Source organism: Serinus canaria, chromosome 7 (genome assembly GCF_022539315.1).
Source record: "Serinus canaria isolate serCan28SL12 chromosome 7, serCan2020, whole genome shotgun sequence".
Taxonomy (NCBI): Eukaryota; Metazoa; Chordata; class Aves; order Passeriformes; family Fringillidae; genus Serinus; species Serinus canaria.
In genome coordinates, this window is record NC_066321.1 from 27,653,759 (window position 1) to 27,672,290 (window position 18,532).

At 36.8% G+C, this 18,532-nt stretch overlaps 1 protein-coding gene across 2 annotated transcripts in view; it reads left to right on the top strand.

Annotated features, from left to right (window-relative positions):
• The window catches only part of PGAP1 (post-GPI attachment to proteins inositol deacylase 1), a 30,727-nt gene extending 12,209 nt beyond the window's left edge, over positions 1–18,518 (top strand). The window contains exons 9-27 of one of the 2 annotated variants that reach the window (XM_030241225.2): positions 1,644–1,699; positions 1,799–1,882; positions 3,145–3,194; positions 4,720–4,771; positions 4,996–5,073; positions 5,995–6,070; positions 6,347–6,420; positions 6,507–6,558; positions 7,241–7,307; positions 8,150–8,258; positions 8,624–8,662; positions 9,719–9,812; positions 10,448–10,538; positions 10,754–10,951; positions 11,182–11,314; positions 11,721–11,771; positions 12,926–13,149; positions 13,494–13,598; positions 14,432–18,518. In XM_030241225.2, coding sequence (XP_030097085.1) covers positions 1,644–1,699; positions 1,799–1,882; positions 3,145–3,194; positions 4,720–4,771; positions 4,996–5,073; positions 5,995–6,070; positions 6,347–6,420; positions 6,507–6,558; positions 7,241–7,307; positions 8,150–8,258; positions 8,624–8,662; positions 9,719–9,812; positions 10,448–10,538; positions 10,754–10,951; positions 11,182–11,314; positions 11,721–11,771; positions 12,926–13,149; positions 13,494–13,598; positions 14,432–14,570 — 1,772 coding nt within the window. In that variant the 3' untranslated portion in view covers positions 14,571–18,518. The remainder of the gene's footprint in view (positions 1–1,643; positions 1,700–1,798; positions 1,883–3,144; positions 3,195–4,719; positions 4,772–4,995; positions 5,074–5,994; positions 6,071–6,346; positions 6,421–6,506; positions 6,559–7,240; positions 7,308–8,149; positions 8,259–8,623; positions 8,663–9,718; positions 9,813–10,447; positions 10,539–10,753; positions 10,952–11,181; positions 11,315–11,720; positions 11,772–12,925; positions 13,150–13,493; positions 13,599–14,431) is intronic. The other variant, XM_030241228.2, reaches the window with a different exon arrangement.
• Positions 18,519–18,532: the final 14 nt, after the last annotated feature.

The following is an 18,532-nucleotide window of genomic DNA, read 5'->3' on the forward strand; positions in this document are numbered from 1 at the left end:
TTCTCACTAACAAAGTTTCAGAATACTCTTTGTCCTCCTTCAGACAAACTGAAACAATGTACAGGTTATAGGCCTAAACAATCTGCTTTTATTTGGTTTTGGTATTAAATTGGTTAACAAGGGTGGGTACAAAAATCTGTCACTTTTATATAGCTCAGATTCTGAGGACTCGTATTTAGACCAGGCTGTCCAGTAGGAAATCTCAGAAACTGGGAATTGCTGCTGTCAGAAGGGCAGTCTTGTCTGCAGTGGTTGCTGGAGGGATTGGATGGCTGTTGCAGAGCCACTGTGGTAGTTCTGTGCTGCCCATGGAAATCCTGAATATTCAGACCTGCTCCATCAATCAGTTATTCCCATGACATGGCAGGGTGAAATGAACTGTTCACTAAGGGGTTCCTTGTAAAATCCCTTCCTAAGGATGCAGAGTTCAAAGTGAGAGATTTTGACTGCGTGGAGTCTTAAGGACTAAGCAAAATTCTGTAAAGCTTTATTTTGCTGAACTGGGCTGAAGCATTTGACACAAACCATTTATTTCAGGAATGTTCTCAGTGTCAGACATTGTAGAAGTACCAGTGTAGCTGGTACTTTGGTGTCCAGTTTTGGGCACCCTCTTACATGAGAGCATTTATGCATTGGCATCTCTGAAATGAGTGTGGAGCAAAAACCACCCAATTGGGCAGTTCCTGCGGCATGGGAAATGGGGGAAGGAGGCTAAAAAACCTTTGCTTTTCACCCTAAAGAAAATGATGAGGGGGATCATATTGCTGTTTTCAACTTCCTAATGAAGAATTGGAGAGAAGATGAAGTTAGATTTTTATCAGAGGTTTACAATGATAGCACAATTGGCAGTAGAAATCGTGTTGTAACAAAGACATTCTAATTAGGTATTAGGAAAAAATATTTCACCAGGAAGATGGTCAAACACTAGAACAGGTGCCCAGAGAGGTTGTGGAACTGTCATTTTGGGAGGGTTGCCTTTTTTGGGGTCAGTTTTTAGCAATAAGAAAAATTGGTTTAAATTGGATTTCATGTTTTTGTCTCCCTGTTCGTGGTGACCTTGATATTTAGCTGAATTTCTGTCATGATTTTGTTACTCTCCTTAAATAGAAGAGAGATACAACCTCTTTACATGACAATTTGCATTGTTTGTACTCTGAACTCTTCAGTAGTGCCTTCTTCTTTTTCCCTAGCCATATCTTTAAACTGCTCCTGGTTTTTTGTGTGTTATGCACTTTTTTGATGTTCTTCTGCACAAGTTTCTGTATTAGCTTTCTAAAAGGCTGACAGGATCAAAGATTGGGGCTGTTCCTAATGTTGCCTCATCATTAATCACTCACCCTATAATTACATGAATATAATTTGGTTTATTTGTTTTGTTGCCCTTATTTTGTTTTAAGATCCATGGGGTTTTTATTTTGCCATTAGTATTTAGTTACAGGATCCTGGGGCTTTATTGTTTCCTGTGTAACTGATGATAAGTGTTGCATGTAATTGTTAGCAGTAGCAATCCTCAGTGTTGATTAAAGCACATAAGGTTTGTATCCATATATAGACAGGAGATAAGACCTTGGTGATCAGTAAAATTCAAGGTTTTGGAGTGTAATTGTTCCTGCAGTGCTGCATACTGAAATATTTATTTTTAGGAGCTTTCAATTGGATTACAGTCAAAGCCTCAAAATGGACTTACTCAGTTTACAATGTAAGTAATGTTTTTCCCCATTGTGTGTTTATGTTTTTGTTGGGGGGGGTTGTGGTTCTTTATTTTAAAAATGAGTTGGTTTGTTTTTTTTTTTTTTAGGATTCTGATGGAAAATATTTCTCATTTCCTCTTGCAAGCCACAGAAAATCATACAGTCATGTTTACTGTGAAAATAGTATGTTGGTGAGAAAATACTTCTTTAATGTCTGGGGTTTGTTTATAAAGATGTGTTTGTTTAGTTTCCATTTGCTGCAGTGTTAAGACAATTAATGAGCAGCTGTTGAAATTGCTGCCATCCATTTACAATCACAGCCTAATGCATGTCAGAGGTACTGCCTGTTTTAGCATCTCACACTTAGCATTCAAGATCTGAAACCTTCACTGCCACCTGAACCTCAGATGTTTTCTTTCCAGCTCTTCTGGTTAGCTCTAATTACTGTGTCCTTTAATTTAGTGCAGTTCTCCATCAATGGTTCTGAAGGAAGAAGTTGTTTTTAGTGCTGCTGTGGTTTTGCAATACTTCTAATTTGGGAAAACTGTTTATAGGTTTGCTTTCCCATAATAAAATTTAAGTGAGCCTGAAAGGCTGCAGAGATCTTTACTGTGCAGAGAAAGTGAATGGAAGACAGATGAGGAGACAGCACCATCTCAGTTGTTTCCTGTGAAGAGGAAACACCAAAATGTGCATTTCTTGTATTTTTAGCTTGAGACACGTACATTCAGCCAATTTTTTTTTCAGTTTTTTATACAAGAGTGAATTTAATCTCTTGGCAAACTGAAGTTGAATAAATAAGCTTTTCAGAATCATGTATTTTACATTAGTGGCAAGAAATTTGAGATGCTTTTCTGTTGTCCTTCTCAGTGGCACCTTCAGTGTTTGCATGGATGTGGCGCTTTCAGCTGTGCTTTGATAGGATAACTTTTGCCCTTGTTATAATGTCTGAAACACAGGCCCAGTACAGCTTGAGAGGAGGAGGGAGGTACAAAAGAAATGTCTGAGAGCTGCATCATGGTGCTGTTGCTTCAGAACTCTTAAATTCTCAAGGGATGGAGCAGTAGAACATTAAATATCTAAAGCAGTCCTGTCCTCTACTGCTTAGAAGAGTACCTTGAGATGTTCCATTTAGTTAGAAGAGATTAAACATGATATGTAAGATGGATATTTTTTACAGAGAATTTATGAAAGCTTGTTTGCTTAACCTTGTATTTATTCATTTAAAGGGTGGCAAATTTCAGTTATTTGAAATGGTTCCTAGAAACCTCCACCATTCACTCTAAAGCTTCACCTTTCTGTCCTTGCAATTGTAATTGCAAGATTATGGTATCAGTCCTTTATTAACATCAGTTTTAACCCCTGCATTGTTTGAAGTAATCAGTATTTTTAATTTATTTATAAATACAATCACACATAGGTAGTGTGGTATTTTATGGTATTGACTTTTTAGGACACAAGTAGCTGGATTTATGGCTGCATGAACACTAATTCATCAATGTGGTGAGTATGAACCATTCCTGTTCTTTATTCAAATGGGTTTTGTGAGACTGTGTTTGAATTTAAAGTGTACAAATTATCCTTGGTAGGAAGGGATTGGGAAGTAAAATCATTATTGTAAATAATTCATGATTTCTGTATCACCAGGAAAACAGGAAAGAATTGCTTTTCTTAAAAGGGGTGATATTCTTCAGGGAGCTGTGTGTTTGACCTTCACAGCAAGAGCTGGAGAGGGACCTTTCACAAGGGCACGAGGTGGCAGGACAAGGGCTAGTGGCTTTAAACTGGCAGGGCAGGTTTAGGTTGGATGTTGGGAAGTTGTTCACTGTGAGGCTGGAGAGGCTCTGGAGCAGCTCCCCCAGAGAGGCTGTGGCTGTCCCATCCCTGGGGATGTTCCAGGCCAGTTTGGATGGGGTCCTGAGTAACCTGCTCTAGTACAGGGGGTCCCTGTCCATGGCAGAGCTGTTGGAACTAGATGGTTTTTAATGTCCTTTTCAACCCAAACCACTCTGCTATTTTCTTTCTTTAGAATCCTGTGGCAAAGACATAAATGTCACACAGAACCTTCAAAAGAGTGGATTAAAGCATCTCTTTCTTTCTTATTTCAAATTTGCTACTGTCATATGTGAAGTATTTAGAAAGTGTGTGGTTTAGTGGTTTATTTGTCATGACATTCATTACACAACAGATTTAAAACTTTATCTTAGACTAAATTTGTAAAATAAACTCAAAGTGAATTTAATCTACCTTTCAAATTAGGGAAAGCTTCCAGGCAGAATTGAACTAGCAGAGTTTTTATCTGTTCTGGGATCACTGAGGTGTACAGCCAGAGTCCTGCCTCCAGCAGATAGCCAAATGTCACAATTACTTTTTCCTGATCCAAGAAGTTGGTTGTTACTCCTTTGTAGAACCTTTGAAGTGATGAAGTTACCAGTTCAGGACTGCTGCTTAAACCTCATCTTACAATAGTGGGTTGGCTGTCCTGAGGTCATGAACACTATTTAGAGAAACAGCAGTATTCTGGTATTCAGAAAAATCAAAACCTGAAGTGACCAAATGGATGTGTTGCAGCTCAATGTGTGAACACATTTTAGAGCTGCTGCAAACTGTTTAACAGCTAATCATTGTTTTTATTTATATGATCTGTTTTAGTCATTTTCATAAGAAAATTTGTGGTTTTGATGCTTAACAGATGCTAGTAAAACTGCATGATAATTCAATGCCAGTGCAGTTTTAGCTCATGAAAAGTTTTCATTTTTTATCTGAGCTGCCTGGCTAATACATGCTGCAGCTTTTCTGTGTGAGAGGGTTGGAGCTTTGCTTGGCTTGGTTTTGCACAAATAAGATTTGCACTATCTGAAATTACTGCAGTTTGATAAATTACTGTGGTAGCAGTAGATCCAAATTTTTTCTCAATTTAAAATGTTAATTCAGAGAGAGAGAGAGAAGCTGGCAATTAATCCACTGCCATAATGCTGGGCCTGCATAATGAATATGCTCATCCTTAAATGTGCATGAATTTTTACAGCCTGGAAGCTGCTGATTTATCCTGGAGAGCTGAGTTACTTCCAACCACCAAGGTAAGTGTGGACCTAACTTGTAGGAGAGAGAGGTGCTTCAGGGGGTGGTTGCAAGTCATAGAGGAAGGAGCTGGTCAGTTTGGAGCATTGGGATGGATTGGATTCCACAGGAACAGGGCACAAGAGGTCAACAACTGGGAACTGGCAAGGGGCAAGCTAAGGATGTGTTCAGTAATGGCTTTGTTGCTTCCTTCTTTCTTTTTCTTTTCTCCTTTCTTTTTAAGGTTGTAATGCTGAAACTTCTGGACTATCCTTCTTTGTCCCACATTGTCATTCAGGTACCACCTGCAGTTGGCAATAAGGTAAAAAAATGCAACATTCAGAAATTGCTTGCTCAGTATTTTCATAACTTTCAGGGCCTATGGCAGGAGGAAAAGGAAGCATATTTAATATGTGCTTAGTTACTTTGAGAAACCACAGACCCACAGTTGTAGCGTGGTTTGAAAGTAGCTTCTGTAAGCTCAGAAACACTCTGATAAAATACCAAACAACAAGGCAGTGAACAGCACCTGAAACATGTACAGAGACACAGTTCTCAAATCAGTTCTTAGAGTTCTTGTTGGAGATTCTAATAGTGATCTTGCTTGTTCTTCTTAATACTCTGATTGTTTTCCTGAATGTTCACACCTTTGAACAGTCATTTCTCTTACCCAGGTTAGCAGAGAATGCAGGTCATGGCAGGCAGCACACCTGGGTTCTGGGTTCTAGGTCAGGTAGCTCTGCTAGCTCTTACACCACAAATGATGTAGTAGACTGAGTTGTGCAGGGTTTAACAGTTGGAGTCTCACAGATGAGATGGATATCTTTGCATCAAGGGCTCTCAGGATCCCAGTAAGAGGGACATTGAAGGCTTAGTGTGTTACCCATCTGGATCTGGCAGACCTTTCCAGTTAGTCCTGGAAATGGCAGGATACTGAATTGGAATTTCCAGTCTACTCAGGGCTGACATTGCTTTCTGTGACACAAATGCAGTCTCTGAGTCTGGGGTATATTAATCCATGATCCAAGAAATTATTCACAGCACAAGTGAGTGTGATGTTCTTCTCGGAGTGTATCTTCAGACAGTTGTGACAGAGGCATCTTGCAGTGAAATTAGCAATGCACAATGTTCAGGGTAAGCAAAGCTTGAGGAGAGATCACTTGGGAAATAGCCTTTGTACTTGCCAAATTATTTCTAGTCTTGTGCTTTGGTTTAGATCTGTTTTTAATATCTTCAATTGCAGTATACTTTGGGCTGTGAATTCTTCAAAGAGGATTCCAGAACAGTCCAGCTCCCTGTAACACATCTTTTTTCATTTGGTAAGTATAGCATATTGCTTTTGGAAAAAATGGAAAACTAATATAACTAACCTTTGGATAATAAATTTGCTTAAAAATGTCAGGTCAGGAGGGTTTTGGAGCTTGTTTTTCACTGAAGCTAACATTGCTTTTGTTAGTAACAAAGAAATAAGAATTGTGGGGGTTTAGACTTACAGAAATGAAAGTATGTAATTCTCCTGGAAAAGAAATGATCTGAATATGTAGCGAGTTCTCAGATAATTTTATCTAATAAGTGAAAATATTGTATCTTTCCAGGGTTTTCTTCAAGCAAAATTCTATTAAATTCAACTGGATTACTTTACAATGTACAGCTCCAGCACTTCAACCAAGTAAGAATGCTACTTAAGTTTTTAAGGTCATGTAACCACTCTTTGTCTGGAGAAAAGTGAGTGAATTCTATTTTTTTGTGTTCTAGATATATCAAGCTTTCAAAATTTATATAGACAGTCACTGCCAGTCACTCAAAGGTAAATAGAAGTCTTCTAAAGTACAAATTTATTTAAAAAAATGTTGAAAATTTCTAGAAACTAAAGTCTTTTCATGCAATGGAGTTTAGGCAGTGCTGCTGTGGGCTATTCAAATGTGTCTGCCAATATCCACTTTAAGAAGGATGGATCAACAAAAATGAGGAATTAGTCTTTTAATGTTTGTTTTTCTTATTTCCCAGCTAAGGGAAGTTGAATTTCCATCAGGATTCTGCCTTATATTGAAAGTGTTTCTTGAGGAAAGCACATTGGCCTAGGATTTTTATTTGCTGATAATGGGACTCAAATTTGAATGTTGAGCTGCATAAGCTTAAACAGGATGGGTTGCTGAAGGACCCTGTTTCAAAAAAAGAAAGTGATGAATTTTATTAGATTGAGGTTTTGTTTCATATTGAAAAGCAGAACTCTTCTCAAAACTCTTCTTCTTTTAAACATTGATGCCTCACTGTCTTGTCCTGTAACAACCTGAGTTTAACCATGTAATTCTGTTTGCTGCTAACTCTGATCTGCATTGCAATGTCAATTGCAGTGTAGCTGCAAGCCCAGAGATTCTGTGTAGTGATCTGTGTGCCACCTTTCTTTTACTGGCCCTGTAGTTTTTAGAGACAATTTGCACATCTGGTTCTTAATGAAGTTTATATTTTGTAATGCTGTTCCATTTCAGAAAGAAAACCAAGTGTTTATAGACTTCATATCCCCTGGTCATATGAAGACTCAATAACTGTGGCAAAGTAAGGACTTCAACAATTAACCACTTCTTGATATGTTATTTGAAGAATATTTGCATCCTGTTGTGGTAACATTCCTGATGTGAGATAGTTTCTCCAGTCTTAAGTATTTGGCTTCTGCATCTTTTCCTCATTTACCTTTCTGCCCTTGACAAAGTTGTTTTGACTTGTCCTAGAATAAGAATACCTACGAATTGTTTGCTTAATGGTTCACAGTAATTTTCTTGTAAAAGAAGTCAGATATGCTGCTCTGAAATTCTCAGGATAATCATTGACCTTCTCATCAGTGGAGAACAGTGGCTTCTCTGGATGCTGGCTTCCTCCTGGAAGCCAGGGTTTGGATTACACAGCAGCCCTATGTTTGCTTCAGCAGCATAGTCCTGACAAAAACAAATTATACAGCTTGAAAAATATTTGTCACTTGGGAAGTTGAACAACCTGACTGTATTTCAGATGGTAGGAAAACTGTATTTCTAGTTTATTTTAGAAGTCTTAAGGATACCTCACAATTTCCAGCCCCCTGTGTTTTCCAGCGGCATAATACTTGCAGGAAACAGAATTGTATTCTTGGCACTCAGCATATTTGCATGCTCTGTGAGGCAGTGTGTCACTTGTCTGCTTTCCTTAGTGCCATGTCCCAGGATAGCTCAGAGGAGAGGGAGCTGAGGATGTCACATAGTTCTTTGTGACAGGATGAACAAGTTCCTTACACCATCTTGCTCACAGCTTGAGGTGACACTTGGTGTGATAGATCTGCTTTCTGTACCCTTGTTGAAGACTGAGACACCTTTGGTTTTTCTGCTGGGTCATAAGGACAGCAGTGACCATGTGTGTTGCTGTTGCAGAGTTCCATCTCTTGCTGAGATTTCTGCCAAACTGCACATTGCTCAGCCTCACAGTGACAGCAGCCTTCCAGAGTTAAACATCTACTCTTCCCCAGACTGTCAGTATGAAGTGAGTAAAGCAGTTTTATTTTATAGCTAGTTTGCATTGCTGGATAATTTTTGCACAATTCAGTCTTGTAAACCATAGCTGATTAATCTAAATAAATACTAAGCAAATCTAAAGGTGGGCTGTTTGGCCTTTTTCACATGCAGTGTGTGTGTTACAAGTATTTTGCAGCAGCTAGGTTAGTACTGAAAGTTGGACTCTAAGGCTTTAAAGCATTTACTTTTAATTGCCAGTAGTAAGGTGTTGTACATTTTAGTTGTAGGATTGCTGTATTCTAGAACTTAAGTTTGCTTCTTAAAAATGAATGTATTTTGTACTTAGGCTTACCATAGTATGAAACAATATATATATATATATTTTTTTTCAAGGTAATTCTGAAGACATCACTTCTACAGGTTCTTGGTCAGGTAAGAAAACCTAATACTAAATTGGCTTTTCTATGTCAGTAGCATCTATAGAAATTTTTACTTCCTGCCTTCCTTACTGTGGCACTTCAGGTCCCTTCTCAATGCCAAGAGGAGCACTTTTCAGTGATCATTCTGCAGCCCTTTCCCTTGGCAAGAATCCCTCCTGGATGAATGTCAGGCCCCTGTCCTTAGAGGAGCAGAAAAGCTCTCTAGCTCTAAAGAGCTGCTGTAAATGTGGAGTATGTGGCTCAATATCTGTAGGTCACTTTAACTTTCTTGCCTGATGAGTCAGTGGTGTTAAAACTTTAAAATACATTTGGCATCAATTAAGTTGGGGGAAAAAGTCTGAGTAGGTCCATATGCTCCTTTTCAACAAATCTTCTTTGGTTATCAATGAAGAATCCATTTGGACATGGGGATCAGTAAAAATAGACTGGCCATCTGCAGTTCTCTGCATCTAAAGAGTAATTAATTTGCAAGCACCTAAGTGTAGTGCTGGAATAAAACTGGGAAGGTTCTCTACATAATTATATGCATTTAGAGCAAGGATTTTTCATTTTGTTGTTCTTTTACAACATTTATAGAATTTATAGGCTATTGGTATATTAATCATTACTTGAGAGAGTTGAAGCCAATTAATACATGCATATAATTGCTTCCAAAAGTTGTTTGCCTAAAAGCATATATAACTATATGCAGATTTTGCTTGAAAAGAGGCCTTTAAGTTGTTTTAAACTTACTTTACTGAAATGTGATACTTGATTTTTTTCATACTTGTCTTGATTGGGAAAAAAAACCCAGTTGTTTCTAATTTGATCATTTATCCAAACCTGCTTCATTAACTGCTTATGAAAGATTCTAGTATTTCCCATCTATAACATTAATTGTTATTGGAGATTATCAAATATGCATTAAAATGAGAAGCTGGATCATTTAAAAAAGATTTTCTAATCTCATTATCATTCTGGCTTCATGATAATATTTGTGTATGTGTTTTTAAAATAGATTTTTATAGATAGATAGAAATGAAGTTATCCCTTTATCCTTGTCTTTCAGATAGTAAGGTTCCATGCTGGTGCTTTTCCAGTCTATATTGTTTCTAATATTCTTCTTACTTATGGAGGACAACTGAGCACATTGAGATCAACAGGTAGCTTTCTAAAAATCTGTATATTTTTCTCTGTCACAAGTGTATTTAGGGAAATTGCTTATTGAATTTACTGATGAAAGACTAGCTAAATGTGAATTTTTTAAGCTGAATATCATTCAACTTACAGAAATACTTGGATCCATGCTCTTAATTTTAATTTTTTCGTGGCTGGTAGTTCTTCAAGGTTGTGTTGTAGCAAAATATTTCTGTATTATTTTAAATTGCAGTCCCTCTTTATGAAATATCGGTGTTGCACAGTAGTTTAGAATTATCAGAAATCTACTTAAAAATACATGTAAAAGTTTAAAATACATTGTTAATGTGCACAAAGCACTATTTCTTGCAGGAAGATGAGATTTGCATTGCAGCTTTGTTATGCTGTCATGCCTTCAGACAAAATGCATTTTTATTAAAATTCAGGGGGTGTTTGTAACAAACTCCATAATGTCTCTAGAAGCTCATGTGCCATATTACCTTAATGGGGGTGACCCAGTGGAGGAGGGCCTTGACAAGACATGGTTATCTTGTTTTCAAGTCAACTCACCATTGTCTGAATTTACATTTTGTTGTGGATGATGTTTGTTGAAGCTCATGGCGTGGCAGTAACTACAGATGCTCTCTGTTCTTGATCCTAGGCCAGTGTTCAGACTTCTCCCTCGAGCTGGTTAGGACAGCAAAGCCCTACAAAGTAGAACCTCTTATAAGCATTGTTGTGTTTCTGCAGGGGTGAGTTTGCATCATTTATTTGTTTAAAGCAGTTTCCAAACCAGAAGTTTCAGTAAAACTGTTGCTAGGGAGGACTGTTATTTTATCTGTAGTCACTGTAAGCACCTGACTGTAATTTTTGCTTGAAAGACTGTAATAGAAGGAATAGTTGATAGATATCTAACTGTAAGAGCAATTGGAAGTGATAAATAATACTGCTTTCATGTTTTTGGCAGGTTTAACTGGTTTAGAGAGATATGGGAATCACTGTCACTACCAGAGGTGGATGCTGCTGTACTGAGTAGTCAGGATGCATGGTTCCCCCTTGTGTCCCTGATTCTATTTCTTTTTGGGACAGGCATTGCCTACTGGAGTGGAGTATTTTTCTCTACATCTCTGAGACTCTTCTCTTCATTATGGTTAACTCTGATTAGGTAAAACAACGTGATGCTATATAATTATGCTCTCCTAGATGACTTTGAACCCAACAATTGTTTTTTTTTGTTTGTTTGCTTCTGTGTGAATGCTTGGGCAAGATTGAATTCTGGGCAGAATTATACATGATTTGAATTTATACCTGATTTTAGACATCTGGGTTGGAAAGCAAGCAGAAGTCTGAGAAGAAATACAACAGTTTTGTTTCTGGTTTTTTGGTTTTTTTTAGACCTCCTGAACTTCAGAAGGATAAGTTGATTACACCCAGCAGACTCTGTGGGATGATATCCCTTGCTTTGGTTAGCTGGACCACTTGTGGTGCATTTTCTGTGCTCATTGTTTATCTTCAATACTTGTTCAAGGTACTGAAAGGCTAAATATTTTGTATGTGTAACTGAATTGAAAATTTTAGATGCTTTGAATTAACCCCAGGTTAAAAGCAAAAAATCCAGATTACCCTTTTTCATACATAAAAGAAATGTTATTCTCATACTTGAAATTGGTATTTCTAATTTCTCACTGTCATAATCTTATAATCTGCAGAATTTTTCTTCTTCTTTTGTTAATGCTTCTTACAAAGAAATGTGTGGTCCCACGTGCCCACTACAACAGTGCAGAAAATTGAAAACTTTAACTTACAGCTAGGCAATATTATAAAAACAAAGACTAATACCTCCCTTGAAGAGTAAGGAGTCCTCAATTTCTTCTCCTGTACTACAGCTTTTGTGTGAAGAATCCTTACTAATCAAGCAACTGCTTGTCTTACAGGTTGTAAAACTGCATGTAACTGTAAGAGCAGAGCAAAACATGCACAACAGGGTGAGTCTGTTTCCTGCTTCTGTTCCAAACTCTGGCCAAAAATGGTCTGGCAAACTTCTGCCTTGGTACTCTTAGGTTGTGCTGCAGTGACTGGGTAGCTGTAGTTCACTTGCTGCTACAAATGTGGGATGTGAAAGAACAGCCAGGCCATGAGCAGCCTGCTCCATCTCACATGACTGCTGTTTGAAGTTTCTGCAATGTGAAATTCTCATCTAAGAAGAAAACTCTGTCTCTGAATACATACAGATTAACAGGGTTTGTCTAAATTTTTGGTATTTGATTAGGCATGGCTTATCTTAAAAGAAAATAAATTCTAGGTAATAATCTGTACTGCAGGTAGAACTGCTTTTTCTAGAGGGGCAGCGTGTGGAGTCCAAGGTTTTTTTAATCCAGATGAATATGGACTGAGACTGCTGTAAACAGGGAGCTGTTAAAAACACAGTGAAGAAGTGTTGGGTTCCATGCAGTGTGAACTTTGTTTTCTGGATGACTTTAAGTTATAGGATCAAAGATGTAAGCAGGTGTGGATAACAGCATATGATAAGTACCTGCTCTTTTTTGTCAACATAGAGCAAAGTCTGACACAGAAAGTTGTTGAAAGTTTTCTTTGGGTTTCTTTGAGTGGATTTTTTGTGTGTTTAGTTGAAAATCCTCTCCTTTCATCTCTATATAATATTTTGTTTCATTTGTGGGGTTTTTTTCTGTCACTGGAAGTTAGTATCTGCCAACTCATTCATTTACCTTTGCTATTTACTCCTACAGGTAATATTTTACTCCCAGTTGCATTACTTCCTATATCTTTCCTGTGAATGATCATCTGTGATTTTTCACCCTCATGCTTTATTACTCCTTTTATTTTGTTCTCCCTCCTTCCAGGAACTGCTTTTCATTTCATTGGTGTCAGGGCATTTACATTCTCCATTCTTTTCTTCCACAGACATATAAACTATTAGTGTATGAGAAATTTCTGGTTAAATTTAGATACTTTAAAATTGAACTTTACTCTTGGTGGCTTTTTGAGGCATAAATTGCAGGTTTTCTTCCTAAATCACAGCTGGTGTGATACTGTTAGGATAATTTTCCCCTCCTCTTTCCCCAGCATGGGTTCTTCCAAGCCTGTGCACATTTTTGTGACTTCTGTCTTTCATTTCCAGGATTCAGGTCACTCAAAAGAAACCTCACAGAACTCCAGTACACACACAGTAAAAGCCCAGAGTTCAGGGGACAGCATTTCAGAAGCAACACAGTCTCCTTCCAACAATAAAACATCTGCTGAAGCTGTTAACAGTCTTAAGATGCACATTACAGTCCTGAATTTATTCACGTGGATTGTGCTGCTCAACTTGCCATCTTTAATTTATTGGTTAAAAAATCTCAGGTAAATTCTTAAATTGGCACAAAGGTGGAAGAAAGTTACAGGAACTTTTGAAGATAGTAGAAATTATAAATGTTTGGTTCTTGACATTATTAGTTACCTTTACAGTTTTAAAGATTACTGTTAGTTATTATTGTTTTCTCTATCCTGCCTGGTTTGTATTGTGGTGTAAATAGGTGTTAAGTGGATCAGTGATATGTTGAACAAAGTAATATTTCAGAAGGGGTTTAAAATCAGGCTGGGATATATATATATATATTTTATGTATCTTTTTTGTCATCAGCACATGGATGTTATTTGGCAGCCTAGTTTAGAAGTGATGTGCTTTTTAAACCATTTCTTTGCAGGTACAATGTTAGGCTTGATCCTGATCCCTGTAGATCCACAGCTATTATCCTTGTATGCATCTTAGAAATTCTAATGAATTCAAATACTTCTGAAGTGAAATCAAGGTACTGTAGCCCAATCTCTAGTTTTGCTTTCCTGCTTCTTTGTGAATCACCATTTCTGTGGTAAAACTTAATTTATGCTGTGATTGTTCAGCCTCTGTAGAGATTTGTGAACTCATATGGTTAAGTCTAAAATATGAGCTAAAATGTGTGCAACAGTACCTCTAGTTCAGCTAGGAGGAAAAAATTCCCTGTATTTGCCACATAGAAAAAATGAGGTATGTGCTGTCTAAGCAATTGGCTGCATAATAACTTCTTGAAATGTGATTTTTTAACTCACAATTCATTGAATTCTTTCAAGTGTCACAGAAGCTAAATACGTGGAGCAATTATTGTCAGACAGTTAAAAGGAAAAGGGAATTATACAAGATTATAGTTATGTTCTTGTAGCTCCCCTTGTGGGAGGAGAAATATACTGTGTTCTCTACTGGATTAAGAAGTTCTGAGAACTTGGTTTTGCTGACAGAATATTTCTTATTGAGATGTGAAATTAGTTAATGCTTCATGAATGACAATCAATAATAAAAAATGTCATTTATCCTCTTGACCAGTACCTGTTATCTCAAGTGATCCAAACCATTAAGTCTTCCTATGTTACAGAGAACAAATTTCTAAATCAATATAGTATTTTTAATGACATTAACCTTTTTGAATCATTTCTCTTGCTTATGCATCAATTTTTATGGCCTATTCGACCTAGTTGCTCAGTTTTAAAGATTAACAAAGCCTTGAAATAGAAGGGTTTTTTGCAAAGGAAAATGATATATGGCATTTTTTGCATACTTTCTGCATATGTGGCTACAAAATGTTAATTTTTTTCCTTTCTGTTCTTACAGTAAACTCTTGAAGATTGCAGCCAAAGTTCCACTCCCTTTGTCTGTTGCAATGCTGGCCTTTGGACGGATGCATTTATACAGAGTCCCACATTTTGTAACCTTTTCTCTCCTTCTACATGTGCTGTGCTGTTTTGTGTAATGTTCATTCTATATAGGACAAAGCACTCTAGAAACTTAACACTGGAGATGGGAAAATTGCAACACAGAAATGCCTAAATTAATATGATCAGTAGTTTACATTATGTGGGAAAGAGGACAGAACTGTGAATACTTTACAGAAAATTCATAGTTTTATTAAGGTTGCTTAGAAAACTTTTCCTGGTGTTTATTTCATGTCTCTGAAATGGAGTGATGTAACTGTGTGTAAGCACATGACTCATATCAGTGCAACATCTCAGTACTCTGCCTTGTAGACACCTTGGTGTTTCACTGTACTGCTTTGTGGAAACAGACCTTTTTTACTCACTGTGCCATGCAGTGTCTGTGTTCTGAACTTGCATCTCTTGCAGGTCTGAAGTATGCTGGTTAAAACTGAATACATTTCAAGCACACTGTGACTATCACAAAAACCACACAGCCAAGTATACTTTGAATTATTTTATGTTACATTAAAAAGCTGCCACATTTGTGTCTAGACAAACTAGAATGTACTGCTTATATAGAACTGTTATTTCTATCAAATCATTTGTTCAATCAGTGTGAGTTGAACATTTGTGAGATTATTGCAAGTCTTACACATTTTACTTTTTGTGAGAGTGAGAAGACAACAGTATTCTATGTAGCTTTCTATTCAGGAAGGATACCAGCAGATTCATAAACAATTTGCTGTAATTTGTTTTAAAACATTGTCAGTTTTCTCTGGAATTTTGAAATTAATCCTTGGACTTTGTTCATATGTAGAAGCTAACAAATGTTGAGATGTGATGTGAGTTACCAGTGCAGTTGCTGCACTCTTTCTAAGTAGACAAGGCAGGCTTTTTTCCTATTGTAATCAGAGAACCAACCATCTCTTAATAAATGCCAAAGCATAAAATGAATATGGAATAGTTACAACCCTGCAAACTCTTGTCCTGCCATACAGTGCTAACTTCTGCATGTGGGCAAACTCAGTAATAGTGGGAAATACTGACCATAATTATTAGCTCTGTATAAATTTTATCTTAGTGCCTAGATGCTACAGTGACTGCCATTTGTAACAAAGCCTACAATAGCTACGTGTAAGGAATTCTGTCCCCTGGGCATGTGTTTTGCCAACAGAAGAAATCTCAGCAGTCCTTAGGTTTAAATGATGCATTGATTCTGTGTGGAGATGAGCTTACTACTTGCTTCTGTCTTAGCTGTCTCTGCTGTGTCTGAGATACCTGTTACCTTCATCTGGAGATACTAGACCAGCTCTATCATCTTATAGGAATACCAAGAGGAAATCTGCTGCTCACAGTCAATCAAGTATACTCCTGATACAGTAGGAGCCAGCCTGACCCATTAATTCCATCATATCTTAATAATCTTGCCTAAGTGCCTCAGTTATTTCTAATATGTTGTTAGGGTCAATTCCTTTGAGCTGGCTGGAAAGACTCAATTCACACAGTGATTTTCCAAAATGAAGGACAAACATGAAGAAAGCCACATATGTTTTGTTTGCTTATATCCATGTCAGCAATTCAAGTTATTAGTAAGTCATTCCAAGTGCTGTAACTGAGTAAGGGTATTGTAGTTAGCCAAACCACTGTCACTGTTATCAGTAATCTATCTGCTGGTATTCTAGTTTTAACCTTTTCAAAAAGAAGGTTAGATTATATATAGTGTTTGTAAATCAGAAAAGTTATTTGAATAGATTATATCTTGATATTTTCTAATGAAATGTATGCTACAGTATATGTATATAAGATAATTTGTGTGACTTAATTTACTTGTAGCTAAATGCACCAGTTGGTTTAACTAGAAATTGCTGTTCAGACATAGAAGAATAGAGTTGTACTTGCAAATGGCTGTGAATGAAAGATGGTGGCAGAACTGCACTAGGGCTGGCAAAGGGCTGTGAAATGTGCAGGGTCTGATTTCTGGGGAAGATAGTTTTCCTTGACTTTCATGGTCCATTTGGCTTATCACTTTATTTTACTTCTGATTTTGTTTTGCCACCTTAACAGGCTCTTTGTGCATGAATCCATTTGTTGGAACTGTTGGAAATGAAACAGTCTTGATATTTGGTATCTTTGATAGCTTTCAAAATATGCCATGAAGTGAAACATACTGAATTACAGAATTACAGCAGCATAGGATAACCTTTTTTTTTTTTCATTTATTAATTTTTTTTTTTAGCTGGAGTTCTATTGATGATTGTTAGCACTCTTCATAAAGTGGGTTCTGGTATCTTGTGTATTTTCTTGCCTGATTTTCAAGTTGGAGGTAGGAATAGGTATAATCCTGACTCTGAGATCCCAGATAACAAGAGTTTTTCACATCTCCCTTAACACTTCCTTTCCTCAGAGATGGTTTACCTTTACTGGGGAAAGGAGGGGAAGTCTTACTCCTATTTTGAAGTTTAATGCCTTGTGTGCCATTTAATAGATTTAAACTGTTGTGAGGGATGTGTGTCTGGATTGTTCAGTGATTATGGATGGACAACTTCAACTGTTTGGCAGATTAGGAGTCTAATCCCAATTAGATTTGCCATACAATCAGTGGATGGTAATAGGATTAGAACAAGTCTCAGAATTCATCCCATTCTAAGAGAGGATGAATTCTCCTACTTGTCATACTGAAAAGGACTAGATTTTGTAACAGTCTGAGGTTGTTTTTCAGGTAAAATACAATGATTGTTGTTACTTTTGGACAAGAAGATTCTGTTAGGTGAATCTGTAGTTCTGCCACTATTCAATTATCAGCAGAAACATAGGATAACCCTATATATATATATATATACACTGTTAATTGCATATATAAGGAGATGTAAATATTACTGAAATATCCTTTCTTATGAGTGGGATACATTTATAAAACAGCTTTTGGCAAATACATTATAATGTCTCTTACTAACTTCAATTACATTAAAATTCCACTTTATTCTTCACATTTCAGCTTATCTAGACCTTGTGGGAGGAGACCAAGGCACAAATTGTAAGGGTTTAGAACCTCAGGATGTATTCAAAATAAGAACTGTTTATGTGGATCTAATACAATTTTTTATAAGCTATCAGAAACAGAATGAGGAAACAGGGTAAGAACTTAAAATACTAAATGCCACTAACTTTTGGTACAACAGAATCTTTCTTTGACATGGAGAGATTTAATGAGAAGCTTTGGTGACAGCTTCATACCCTGAAATTACTCTGGAAGTTTATAATCTTTTCTGCTTGATGCCATCAAAGATGTTCCTCACAGTCTCATCATGCTGCAATGACATGTGTATCTAACACTTCATAGAAAGTCTCTGTGTCTGATAAGGAAAAAGTCACATCTTCACTGCAATTACCAAGTGTACCTTGGAACTGAGTGAATTGATGTTGTCCAAAGCTAATCTTCTTAGTTGTGATTTAAAAGTTGCAGTGGGTAACATTTCAGCATCCTGAAAGAGGATTGGTTTGTGGGTTTTGGTGGGAAGTTTCTCTGTATGTTTTATTTCCAAGAAACCTGCAGTAAATGGAATTTAAGTTAATATTATTTCTGACATTTAGGGTTCTGCCCTGATTTTGGTTTTAAGTGAGCTAATTCATGTAGCAAATAATTCCTTAATATTAATTTGCTACTTTTCAAAACAAATAGATGAATAATGACAAAACTGTGAGCAGTGCAGTACTAATACATTGTAGAAGCATAGAGACTTCTGGTATGTCTAAGTGAATTTTTCATCTATAACCTAATTGGACTAACTTTAAAGTCAGTGATTAACAAAACAAAATGTATTGACATTTTAACAAAAGCATTGCATATGTCAGTGTTTTATACATCTCATTTTCCATGTGTTTGCCATAACAAGTGAGAAACTCACTTGGTGTTCTTCTGAAATCTGATACATCTGATCCATCTGAGAGCACAGAATAAAGTCTGTTATGTAGTCATTAATAAATGTAAACATTTGAGAAACTTTCATTTGAATCAAGT